The 13,681-nt window shown below is 46.0% G+C and overlaps 1 protein-coding gene across 1 annotated transcript in view; it reads right to left on the reverse strand.

Annotated features, from left to right (window-relative positions):
- The window catches only part of PTPRS (protein tyrosine phosphatase receptor type S), a 219,968-nt gene that overhangs the window by 76,254 nt on the left and 130,033 nt on the right, over positions 1 to 13,681 (reverse strand). Inside the window, exon 11 of the mRNA XM_063147033.1 lies at positions 547 to 852. Within this exon, the coding sequence (XP_063003103.1) occupies positions 547 to 852 (306 nt within the window). The remainder of the gene's footprint in view (positions 1 to 546; positions 853 to 13,681) is intronic.

Genomic DNA, 13,681 nt, shown 5'->3' on the forward strand with positions numbered 1-13,681 from the left:
ACGGGAGTGCAATCGTTCCTTTTACACATGCTAGAAAATAAATCTTTTCAGAGGGAGCCGGAGTGAATGCCACAAGTGTCCTGAATTTGGGACGCACCACCTTGACGGGGTGGCGTAATGCATTTAGCGGGAAAGTAAAGCGCACATTGATGTTACATATTAACATGAAAGTGTGCCACGTCTACATGACTTGGAGAAGTGCTTCCTAAATAGTGCCTTCATTTTGTCCTTCTTTCTCCGCATGTCACTTAACGTTAAAAGTGTGTCACAGGTATCATAAAATTGGGGTGCAGAAGCTTAAAACCTGGGGGCCAAATCCGGCCCTCGGGGGTTTCCTGGACGACCCCTCCCCCCCACCAATCGGCTGGCATCTTTGGTATCTTGGCCCCGCCCACCACTGGAATGGTGCCTCCAAGCACCCACCCCACCCCAGCCCCCCTGCCTTAAAGGCCCTCCCCGCCTTCTGCATATCTCTGCACGGCATTTAGCAGCGCCTCTGCAATACGCTCAGGAGAAAAGATGGGAATGCCAAGAAAAAACTATTACCATCCTCGTCAGTACGGACGACGACCGGCAAACTTTCAGGGCCTGGCCCCATCATTGTGTGTGCCACCACGGTGATGCGGTATTCCGTCCACTTCTCCAGTGCTTCCAAGAGGATCTGGTTGGTTGTTGGGGGAATGTCGTTGACCACTTTCGGCTCCGTGTCCTCCGTGTCCAGGGCTCGATAGCGGACGCTATATCTATCCAAGACGCCATTTTGGCTTTCGGCTGGAGGTGGCCGCCAACTTACCAGAATGGCCGTGGATCTGGTGCTGACACATTTTACGTCTTGAGGGGGGGCAGACGGTTCTATGGGTAGCAGCAGGGGAAAGTTCATGGGGCAGGGGAGAAGAGATGGAGAGGGAGAAGTGGGAGAGGAGGATGGGGGAAGAAAACAACAAAAGATGGGAAAGATAAAAGAAAAAAAGAAAAAATGATAACAAAAAAATCTAAAACAAAACATACAAAAATTTGGTTTAGGAAGATAAAATTTAAAAAGGAAAATAAATAAAATCCGCTTTCTTTTGAATTTAAAACAAAAGGAAACGAAGAAGCAACGGGAAAAAAAGCAAGGGAAAAAATCGCAACGCAAATCTTACAAAGCAAACGAAGAGACCCAGAGTTAGGGCGGGCTAGCGGAGGGCCTCTCTCCTTGGCAGCTGCAGCCGCACAGGGCGGCTCGTGACATCACATCCTCGGCTACTGCTTTTGGAGCAGCGTCGACGTCGGAAGCGACGCCGGGATTGCTCATCTACATGGATTGTTCTATTTTGTGGGGAGAGGAGCGAGTTCTCCAAGGAAGAGATCTTCCTCGAAACATTCACATAAAAGCTGGAATTTCCTTCATATTCCGAAAAGCTAATGGAGGCAGCTGTCACATGGATAAAGGCCTGTTTGCCTCCTGCAATTCTGCACACGTGGAAGAGAGTCCTGAATATACGGAGTATGTCTACACCAGCCCTATATCCAGGGGTAGTCCCTGGATCGTCCCAGTGTGTCCAAGTGACGTACAGGGGATCCTGGGGGCAACCCGAGATGACCAGGGACTTTCCCCAGGATATCTGGGACCATGCTGAGGAGCATGTGGCCACTGCTCCCGGGTCGTCCCGTCCTCTCCATGAGTAGTGGGGCACTTAAAATGGGCACGGAGCTGCGAGGGGGAAATCCGTGCCCATCGGGGTGGGGAGCTGTTCTTACTTGTTTTGTTTTTTAAAAAAACGGTGGGGCGTCATGCGGCCATCAAGACGCTGGGGGAGTATTGCAGAAGCAGGTAAGTCCACGAACCTATTTATTTATTTATTTATTTAGAATATTTATATACCGCTCCTCATTGAAAAAATTTCGGAGCGGTGTACAAGGTAAAATGAAAATAAAAACAGAATAAAAACAGTTGAAACAGAATTTAAAACAACACAGAGATCCAAGGCTGCATGTTAAAGAAAGGCTTCTTGGAATAAAGATGTTTTCAGGAGGTGCCGAAAGGAGTACAAGGTTGGAGCCTGTCTGACCTCCAGAGGCAGGGAGTTCCACAGGAGGGGGGCCACCACGCTGAAGGCTCTTCCCCTGGTGGATTCCAATCGGAGGATGGATCTAGGTGGACCCACCAGGAGCAGGCCCTCGGATGACCTCAGGGACCGGGCAGGTTGGTAAAGGGAGAAGGCGCTCTCTCAGGTATCCTGGTCCCAAGTTGTTTAGGGCTTTGTACACAAGTACAAGAACCTTCAACCTGGCCCAGTAGCGATGGTGTAGACATGCTCACAGTGTGTGGACTCTCTGAGTAGCTCCACAGGCAGGAAGGGATCCTGTCTCAAGCCTTAAAATAGATCCTTTCTCAACTGGGTATAGCCTGAAAACTGAGGGGGAGTCGTTTAGCAGGACCAACAGAATTACTTTCAGCCAACAGAACTACGTAACCACCGAGCAGGGGTGTCAGAGAAATTCGTTTTGGGTTTTCCTAGGCTCGGCTGCCCAGATTTCATTTCATTTCTGCGGCGCCCGACCCAATCTGCAGTGAGTCGAGACGGTTGGCGGATTTTCTGGGAATTTGGGGCATTTTTCTCTTTGGAAGGTTCTGCCGCTTTTGGTGCATGTGAACGCCACATCTGCAAAGAGCAGTAGAATAGGGTTCTAGAACGGGGTGGGGCAGATAGTAGACCTCCAGATGTCCTGGACTTCAACTACCAGCATTCCTGAGCATTGGCCACGCCGTTAGGGGCTTCTGGGAATTGAAGTCCGTGTTTTAAGCTTTGTAAACCGTCCAGAGAGCTTCGGCTAGCCATCCAAGAAAAGAACAAATGGATCCTCGCAGGGGTGTTAGAAGTTGTACCCACATACCATGGCATTGTCTTTTCAACTCAGGAGCAGCTACCATTTGAAAAGGGGATGGTTTTAATTTTTTCTCCGCTGACTACGAATGAGTTGCTGCGCACATGTGCAAGAGAACTGCTTACACACCAACTCTCCGGGCATGGGGTTAGAATCTTAATTTCAATTGCGATTTTATGTTTATGTTGTTGCTGTGGTGGTTTAAAAACAAACAAATCTATCCTCGTGTAGACGGCCTTGAGTTTTATTAAAGGGGCATACAAATTGTTTAAACGAATAGCATGAAAACAGCCCAAGGGGGATGAGAGAGGCCTGAACAAAAATTAAGCCACTGTCTTGCTTATAACGTGCCTCTGAATTATGGCCAGTTTGATCACTTCTGTCGCCTCCTATATTTTTGGTTAGTGTTAAATCTCCAGAAAATGCTGTTCTTTTGTTCAATTCCATGTACTTTTGTTCCAATTGCTTTAGCGGGGACAAATTTAAGGTTCGGTTCTCTTTCGCCCTGCCTACAGAAAAGCTGGAACTAAAATGCAGCATTCGCGCCCCTTGTAGACAGCAAAAAATTATATTTTTAAACATGTAGACACTTGCATCTAACTCAGAGGGCAGAAAAAGAACCGGATCGAGGAAACGGATTGAGCGCGGCAAAAATGGGCTTCCACATTATTTTGCTTGGCTAAAAACTCATCTGGAAGCCGGCGTTGTGGGTTCAATATGTATTTAGAATCTGAATATTTGATATGGAAAAGAGCAGCTAAAACTAAAAAAAGAAGAAGTTAAGGAGGCATATTTCACTAGGGTTGGTAGGAGCTACTTTTGAGTAAAGTATAGGATGAAGTTTAAAATTCTAAGGATGTTATATTGTCTCTCCTTCCAGCAATGAGCATTGCAAGAAGTTAGGTTTGCAGTCAGAAAATAGTCGCCGCTAACAAAATCCAGTCCTCTGAAGGGAATTCTCTTTTGTCCCCTGCAAAAAAGAGATGTCCCCCTGTATTAGTGGGATTTGACGGAAGGGAATTTGTTTTTTGAGGGGGATGGGGGGGGATATTCTCCCCCTCTTGTTTTCATATATCTTCACAGCCTATGGCATTGTCATGCCACAAGTGCCTTTTTAATAAAATGTAGCTCTCTTGAGCAATCCAGTTAAAATCCAGGGCAACCCGGATGATCAGGGGTCTGGAAACAAAGCCCTATGAAGAGAGACTGAAAGAACTGGGCATGTTTAGCCTGGAGAAGAGAAGATTGAGGGGAGACATGAGAGCAGTCTTCAAATACTTAAAACGTTGTCACACAGAGGAGGGACAGGATCTCTTCTCGATCTTCCCAGAGTGCAGCACACGGAATAAGGGGCTCAAGTTAAAGGAAGCCAGATTCCGGCTGGACATCAGGAAAAACTTCCTGACTGTTAGAGCAGTGCGACGGTGGAATCAGTGACCTAGGGAGGTTGTGGGCTCTCCCACACTAGGGGCATTCAAGAGGCAGCTGGATAGCCCTCTGTCAGGGATGCTTTAGGGTGGATTCCTGCATTGAGCAGGGGGTTGGACTAGATGGCCTTGTAGGCCCCTTCCAACTCTGTTATTATTATTATTATTATTATTATTTATTTATATAGCACCATCGATGTACATGGTGCTGTACAGATAACACAGTAAATAGCAAGACCCTGCCGCATAGGCTTACTCCATCAGCATCCCCACCCCACACTGCCCCCCAAGGAGTAACGTTCGTCAACCTCTCTGCCAGCCAGTCAAAAATAAAAGAGAGTATTTCAAGCGAAACTGATAGGGTTGCAAAGCAAACAAAATTAACGATAAAACCAAGCTGCTGCTTAAAAAAACCAAACCAAACCAAAAGAAGGGGAATAACAATTGCAACAAAATAATAATAATCCCTCAAAGTATACATAAAACATAAAGCAAATCCTTCCAGAGTCCTCGTCGTCTGTGTGTTTTTTTTTTTTTTTACCTACCTTCCGCAACGGCTAACTTTATTAGACTTTCTTACGAGAGCACTAGGGTCATTCGGCTCTATAGAGGCGAGGTCAGGCTCGTGATGGGTTTCTGCACATTGCTCTAACACACGGTTTCTCCAGCAGTGAGAAGGCATTTCCCATTTTGGTTGCTCTCCTGGGATCTGAGATTTTGGGTAACAGCAGGCCTCTGCAGGGTTTTTGAACCAGGACCAGGTGGCATTGGAATATTAATTAGGGTGACCCTATGAAAAGGAGGACGGGGCTCCTGTATCTTTAACAGTTGCATAGAAAAGGGAATTTCAGCAGGTGTCATTTGTATGCATGTCACACCTGGTGAAATTTCCTCTTCATCACAACTGTTAAAGTGCAGGAGCTATGTTAGAGTGACCAGATTTAAAAGAGGGCAGCTTTAACAGTTGTGATGAAGAGGGAATTTCATCAGGTTCTCCATATATACAAATGACACCTCCTGAAATTCCCTTTTCTGTGCAACTGTTAAAGATACAGGAGCCCCGTCCTCCTTTTCATAGGGTCACCCTAATATTAATAAATTAATAAATATTGACAGGATGTGCAATCCTATACATGTATGTATATCTACTCAGAAGTAAGGCCCATGGGAATCTTCCTGGGCACGGTCTAGGGTGACCCTATGAAAAGGAGGACCGGGCTCCTGTATCTTTAACAGTTGCATAGAAAAGGGAATTTCTGCAGGTGTCATTTGTATATATGGAGAACCTGGTGAAATTCCCTCTTCATCACAACAGTTAAAGTGCAGGAGCTATGTTAGAGTGACCAGATTTAAAAGAGGGCAGCTTTAACAGTTGTGATGAAGAGGGAATTTCACCAGGTTCTCCATATATACAAAAGATACAGGAGCCCTGTCCTCCTTTTCATATGGTCACCCTACCTTAGCATTTTACCTTATGCTCAGGTATCTTGTTGAGGCCTAGTCGTCAGCCACATGTAAGCACCTGGCTTGAGGGCGTAGAGTTGCCAAGTGTCCGTTGTTTTATTACTATTTTAGCATTTTTATCTCAGCCTCAGGTATCTTGTTGTGGCCTAGTCATCACCCACATACAAGCACCCAGTTGGAGGCCTTAAGGTTGCCAAGTGTCAAGTGTTTTATGATTACCTGCATGCTATTATTGCCTCATTCTCCAATATTTTATTAATTCCCTTGCTTCAGACTACCTACTTTATTGAACAATATATCCCCCTGGCTAGAAATACATAGTTTATTCAGCAAAATTCCAAGTACGAATTGAGGCACTCCAGCTGGGTGCATGCAATTGCATGCATTTTTGTCTAATGCAGACTTTTATTTTGCTTTTTAAATGCTTATTAGAAATATATTTCCCCCAATATATACGTTTGCGTGCACCGTTTCCCCTGTTATATGCATTTTAGTACATTCTCCCCACCCCAAATAACTGCATCACAAAATTATAAAAAGTGTGAATGCTAAAGGCTAACTATAAATCAATGTGTTCTGGTTTGTATAGTGATTTGGGAAGTGTAAATTCTTATCAAAATGCGAACCAAATGAATTTCTCACCCCCCCCTTTGATGAGCATTTCAATCCTGTCAGCCTCCCTCCCCCCTGCAGTTCAAAGTGGTACAGTCCAGACACAAATCTACCACTTCGATGTGAAGCGGGCTCTGGTTTTGCAGCGTTTCAAAATCTCGCTTCAGTCCAGATGCCACCGAGACGGGGCCTGTTCAGTGGTGGCACCCTATCTCTTGAACACTTGCCAAAGAGGCTCACTTGGCACTTAGATTATGGTCTTTCCAGTGCCAGGTGAAGCCCTTTTTATTCTCCTAGCCTTGTTAAGTATTGCTTTAGTGCTTTTAGATCATCGGCTGTTTTATTTTGCAGCTAGTTTCACTTAAGTTTTATGCACTGCACTGATTTTATCTTGCGTTTTATGATGTGCCGTTCTTTTTAACATTGTTGATTTGTAGTTTATGTTTTAAATTTACCCGGACATCGCCTAGAGAAGTCTGATTATTGGGTGGTCTGAAAGTGTAATAAATATATACTCCCTAGTTTTTTTTTAAAAATCTTTCTTGTATAATATTAGAGTCTCTGTGTGTGTGTGTGTGTGTGTCTGTGTGCGTGAGAAGCATCCCATGAAACTAACAGGAAGTAGATTCAGGATGGACAAAAGAAATGGCCTCTTCACATAAGATGCAATCATTTTATATAATTTGTTGCCACTGGTTTCCATGGCTTTACGAAGCCTCCAAATCCAGGAGAAGTCTACCTCTTGAATCTCAGTTGCTTGGGAGACTCATGCCCTACTTGCAGGGTTCACATTAACATCCCAGAGGCCGTGGTTGGAAACAGGATAATAGTCGTCTGGTTTGTCACTGTGTGAACAGTTTGCTGGACTAGATGGACCCTTGGTCTGATCCAGCAGGGCTCTTCGGAAGTTCTTGGGGTCTGATCCAGTACAGTTTTCCTATGTCCTTTTAGGAGGAGGAATTCTCAATTTTTAATTCCGGTTCGCCGCCAGGGAAGCTGGCCAAACGCTGCCCTGTATCCCCCCTCTCCAAAGCTTAAAAGAGTGTCCACGTCTTCTTTGGATAGCTAAACCCCCAAAGAAACCCACTGCAGAGTATGACCCAGCCTCACCTACCCCTTTGGTATCCTGTGCCTGAAAGCCACATCAGACATTCAGTACTAAAAATAAAATAAAAAATAGTAAATTTCCAGCCCCAGTCAAAAACAAAAAACCACACTCCCTTGGATAACTTTGGTTCGGCTTGCTTTCCGCTGCCCGGGAGAGCAGTGTGCACACTCACCCTTATTAAACTCCAACATTGGGATGTGCTGTGTGAAACCCCTTCCTTTCCGAGCGGGGTGGAGAAAGAGTAAACGTGGGCTAGGGGTTGGAGCGGGGAAAGAGGTCGGGCGAAAGAGTTTATTGTACTCTCTCTCTCTCTGTCTAAGCAAAAAGGGGGGGGGGAAGAGGCAGAAGAACCGCAGCGCGTACTTTTCTGGACCGTGTGCCATCTGCGTGGAGACGGCTACCTCGTTGCTGTCGAGAGGACGCGCATGGAGTTCCCTTCACAATCCAGCCCAACCTGTCTGGATTCAGGTGGAGGTGCGTGTGTGCGTGCGTAACCCCCCTTTGAAAGACCTAGGAGCCTTTTCCCTCCCCCCCCCCGACCCCAGGTTCGCCCATGCGGCATCCGGCAGTGCCCTCTTTCCGACTGGGGTTTTGGAGACCGCCAGGAGAAGGAAAAGCATGCGTGCAGAGCAGGTGCGTGCAGGTGAGTGCCAGAGAGAGGTGTAGGGCCGTACGGGAGAGGCGACAGGTTGGACTGTATTTGTGAATCCGCTTGAGACCAGCCAGTACTCACCTTGCGCACGCTTTTACATGCTCTACAAGTTGACTGTCCAAGCCTCAAGAACGGCCACTTACTGAGCTTTTGTTTCAAGGAGACATGTGCTTTTTTTTTTAACCCTTTAGGTACCACAGACTTTGGATACAGCCACTCGAGGTCACTGGCTATTAAAACATAAAATAAAGAAGGCAACCTACAGCCCTAAATAAGAAATAACTTTAAAAAAATGTATTCAATAGAGTCAAAAGCTCCATTTTACAATGGAGTTCTTTTTCTTTCTTCCTTCCGCGTTCTCTGCCCTTCCCTGCAAATCTGAGTTATAGGTTTAAGATGTTTCCAAAACATCGAACGTAAAACATTGATTGGTTTTTTAAAAAGAAACTAACTACACAGCAACAACAAATCTGCTGCTTTTACTATAAAGTTAGAGGCGGTAATACGTCCTTCAAATTATCTCTGCCACCCCCCCACCCCAAAAAACCCCTCTCTGATCTGAACTGTTTTGTCTCCTTGCTAAGAGTTCCAAATTCTCTCCAGGCCTCCGCGTCTATTGTCTCTGGTACTTGAAGAGTTAAAGACAGACTTCTTTCAAGATCAAAAAATAATACTTTACCTTTAGTTTAATGGATTTTTTTTAAAAATAAAAACACACAACTCTTGGGGGGTTGATGCTCAGGACTGCCACCCTGAGAGAGCAGCAGAAAGTGCTGTGGAAATGTTGTCCTCATGCAGCGAAGGGGCAGTTTGGGAAAGGAACGCGGGCCAAACATGCACACTTGTGGCAGCATGGGGGGAAATCTCTCAAGCAGGAAGCGGTGCAAGGATGGGAGGACGTGCAGAGAAAAAGGGGTGGGCGCCATGAAACCATGGGGAGAAAGAAAAGGGCGTATCTGCATACAAGAAACCCCTGCTTCTAAGACAGGAGGGTTAGCGCTATATCAGAAACGTGGGGGAAGTCTTCCGTGTGTGAAGACAGACATTGTATTTTTGCAACGATCCAGGGATGGCTTTGGCAGGCACCTGGGGAGGCCCGTAACGCCCCCCCCCCAGCCCCCCATGAGGACACACACACTCCACTGATAATCCCTGGTGTCTCCTAGCCCCGTGGCTGCTCTCTGCTGTGGCTGTCTGTTCACCTGCCCTCTTCAAGGAAGCAAGGAGAAGGAACAATATTTTTGTATTTTATGTTGTTCCCACCTCGATCTGGAGGGAGGCGGGATATTACTATTATTATTATTATTATTATTATTATTATTATTATTATTATTGTATTATTATTATCATCCGCACACGGGAGTGACCCCAGCATATTTTTCACCCTCAGTGCGAACCTGGCTTTGCTAATATACACCAAGCACTGGTACATCGGCAAAGGAAATCAAAATTCTGGACTGATAAGCGAGTCCTCTCTGTGCATCAGGTGAAACAGGGATTTATTTATTAATTTGGTTTTTTTTTTTTAATTTAAAAAAAGAGGCATATCAATGTTTATGCATCCATGCATTTCATTTGCCTTTCATTTTTCAAAACAATAGTAATAACCTTACAAATAAAAAAAATCCTCGAAGACCTTGCTCTGGGCAGCAAAAGATGGGTGTGTTTTGCTTTTGTGTCAGGCTGAACCTACGCTGAATACCTGCAGAAGCAGTAATTTCAGAGCTCACTCCACGATGGTACAACAACAAAATATAAGTGCATTTCAGGGGAAACAGAAGGGCCATCAGAATGTCTGATCCTCTTAAAATGTCAGGTCTATCTCTTCTCCCTAACTTGGTTAGAATGTCTGCAGGGCTTGAATGTTCTGGGGAAGGGAATTTCATCTTTCTGAAGAATACCCCATGCAGATATGCCCAGAGAGAGAGACAGAAAGAAGAGGGAAAATCCTGCTGAATCGAACAAGGTTTTCTCGGACACAGCATCCATGCATTCTGATAGACATGCCAGCAAATGGACAAGAAAAAAGAGGAGAGAGAGAGAGAGAGAGAGAGGAGAGAGAAAAGAAAAAAACTCGCCATGGAGTAGGCTAGGGGGAGCTGTATGGAGGGGGGGGGGGCTGCATAGGACAAAAAGAAAAAGAGAGACACACAAAAAGCCGCCCCCCCCCCAAACCCCGAGCTGGGAGGTCTGAACGCCGAAGAATGCCACCAGGATCAGGGAAGAATTTGAACACGTTCCTCCAGCAGCCAGCCAGGAAACAAACAAAAAAGGTGTTTTCACTATGTTACAAGACCACTGTACAAAGCCCCTTCCCCAGATTGTTTCGTTCAGTCGGGAAGCAAATCCTCCCTGAACTAATTAATGAGAAAGAAAGAAAGAGAAGAAAAGAGAGAGAGAGAGAAGAAGAGAAAGACGCGTTGGCGATCTCCCACCCCTTTGCCCAAACTTAGGCGTTTTTGTATTTATTTTTTCTTTTACAAAACCAACCCAAAATACAAGGGGTGGGACAGGATAAGAATACAGATCTCTCCACGGGGCACATGCAGACGAACTGGGATGGGCCCAGAGAAACCATCACTCTCTTCTAGTTGGGGTGGGGGAGTCCCCCCCCTCTCCTTTAAGGCATCAAGAACTGGACCAAAAGATTAGCAGCTCTCCACCCTCCTCATTTTACCAATGACCCTTTCGGTTTAATGGGGGCGGGGTGGGGGGTGGGGGGAGAACCCAACACCACATTAGAAAAAACGGACCAACATTCAGTCATCATGGCCAACCAGAGCAAACACACCTAGAACCTCCCTCCTCGGGGGGGGGGGGGAAAGGATCTTAATTTATTTTTATTTTTTTGCGCTTTCATATATACATATATGAAAATTAAACATGTAACGGAGAAGTAGCATTCCTCCCACACTCCCCAAATAGCAAAGGTTTAAGGTCTCCAAATGGACCGGAGAACTCCCCGCAAAAATGTGGGCCAGATATTCTGATGCATCGAGGCGTCGCCGGGCCAGCCGTGGTTGGATGGCAGTTATAAGTAGGGAGGATGCAAAAATAAATATACATTTATTTATTCCGAGATTTCACCGGATGAATCCGAGCAAGGCGACTGGAATTCCTGGAGTGACTTCCAGTGAGGACAGAGCGATGTAAAACCCACTTGCCGAAGTTGTCTGACTTGGCAACGCTCCGTCACACTCCAGCATGACCGAGAGACTAAGGGGTGGGGCTATGCAAATGAAGGGGTGGGACCGTGCAGAGAGCGGCTGGCTGGGTCCTGAATGGCTCGTGACACCAGCGAGCGGGTTTAACCTTTTTGTCCCAATGGAGCACCCTTTGGCTTTCTCCCGTGTAAACAAATGGTAGCCATTCATTCCCTATAGGGAAAGTAATGCGCTACGCCTTGGAACAAGTGAGGGCAACTTACCATCACTGGCCCTGGCCTTCACTGTCAAAGATAGAGCTGCCGTTCATTGCCATGGGGGTGAAAAGTGAAGAAAGATCGCCGTTGTGACGAGACACACAGTTTGCGCCAATGCAGAAGGGTTTGCGAGTTTTCAATCGCATCAGAAGTTAATGATTTGCACACGCACCCAACAAAACGAAACAAAAGCTTTTCTTATCTGTTGCTTACGGTTTTCAGCAGCAAATGATGCCCAAAAAGGAAGGAAGAAAGCAGCAGTTTCTGCAGCGGAAACTCTCCCCACGGCCTGAGTTCGATCCCAGCGGAAGCTGGTTTCAGGCAGCCGGCTCGGGTCGACTCAGCCTTCCATCCTCCCGAGGTCGGTAAAATGAGTACCCAGTTAGCTGGGGGAAAGGTAATCACGGCCGGGGAAGGCAACGGCGAACCACCCCGCTATAAGGCCTGCCAAGAAAACGTCAGCGAAAGCTGGCGTCCCTCCAAGAGTCAGTAATGACTCAGTGCTTGCACTAGAGGTTCCTTTCCTTTTCCTATACACGATGGCCCCATTCAGAAGACACCGTAAACCATGGCTTTAACCACGGTGGTTAAGCCTGAAAGCTGGCTTGTGTTCAGAAGACACCTTAAGCCATGGTTTTAACCATGGTGAATAAAGCAAAAAACAACAACACCTTATTCACTGTGGTTAAAGCGGTCTTCTGAACACGGCCTGGCTTTCTGGATTAACCACCATAGTTAAAGCCATGGTTTAAGGTGTCTTCTGAACGGTCTTCTGTGTGTGTGGTATGTTAGCCTCCTATGCAGACCTACAGTTCCCAGGAAGGAGGGAATGCCTGCTAACGCAGTATATATATTATATACCAACAGTAGGAAGCAGATAGATTTGGATCGATGGTTGATTTGCATTAGCTTGGCAAGAGTTTCCAACTTCCGATTGCTTAATGATGGCAGCAACACAATCTTACTGTTCAGACAATACACTAGACCACACTCAATAGTTGATTGGGAGTTGTTGAAACGTGGGTTGCTTGTTGGAACATGGGTTCACGTGTTGTCTGAACGTCCACAGGGTGGTGCTGAGTGGCTTATTTTCTTGAACAAGAAAAGTTCTTGAGGACCCATGATGTGTTGCTGGGTTGTCCAGGGTGCTTAACAAGTCACCCTACGGACATTCGGACAACATGTTAAATGACGGTTCAACAAACAACCCACGGTTCAACACAACGCACACTCAACCAATGAGTGTGGGTTAGTGTGTAGCCTAGAGAATCCTGATGGCTTCTCTCTTCTTTTGCGCTATTGAAGAAAACTCTGGGGAAAACCAGGTGTGAATCTTGCGTGTGTAGAAGGTCTGTGAGTCCTGTTCTGGTACTGAAAACGAATTCTTGGGCAGAACATGTCCTCAGAGGCACCCTGGTCCTTAATTCTAAGAGTACAGAAATGTCCATCCACACAGGCCACCATTTTGGATCTGGATGGATCTGGATGGTGGACCTTGAAGGGCTAGTAAACAAACACTCATAATAGATCCATCAAGTCTACCTACTCCTGGTTATATACTGTAACGTGTAACACAGTAGAAATTATACAGCCTTTGAATTTTACTTTACGTTTCTGTTCTAAGTTTTATGGATCGTTTTGAGTATCTCTGGCTGAAAAGCGCTACACAAATGAAGTTTTACTTACTTATTTCATTACTAATCCTGCCCAGTAACCCTTGCTGAAGATAAGACAGGTTCTCAATCCTGACAGCAAGCACCAGATTTATTCTCCAGGACCTGAGACTTTTTGCATCATCCCATGTTATAAGTTACACCGGAATTGCATCAGTCTAGATCGACCTTCGCCAAACTGGGCCAACTCCAGATGTTTGGGATTACACACCCACCCCGTGAGCCCTTATGGTCAGGGATAATGGAAGGTGTGGTCCGCAAAGATCTGGAGGACGCCAGGTTGCGGAAAACTGTCCTGGAGCCACCTTGCACAGAAGCTTCTACATAAAAGGCAAAAACTGGGACGAGAGAGGAAAACAAAATAAAATAGATGCTCCTCTAAATTGAGCCAAAGAGAAAACGGAGTCGATGGGAAAGAATCAACGACCATTAGAGACGGCAGCCTTCGAAAAGCGG

The sequence above is a fragment of the Elgaria multicarinata genome, chromosome 23, assembly GCF_023053635.1.
Source record: "Elgaria multicarinata webbii isolate HBS135686 ecotype San Diego chromosome 23, rElgMul1.1.pri, whole genome shotgun sequence".
In the NCBI taxonomy this organism is placed as follows: Eukaryota; Metazoa; Chordata; class Lepidosauria; order Squamata; family Anguidae; genus Elgaria; species Elgaria multicarinata.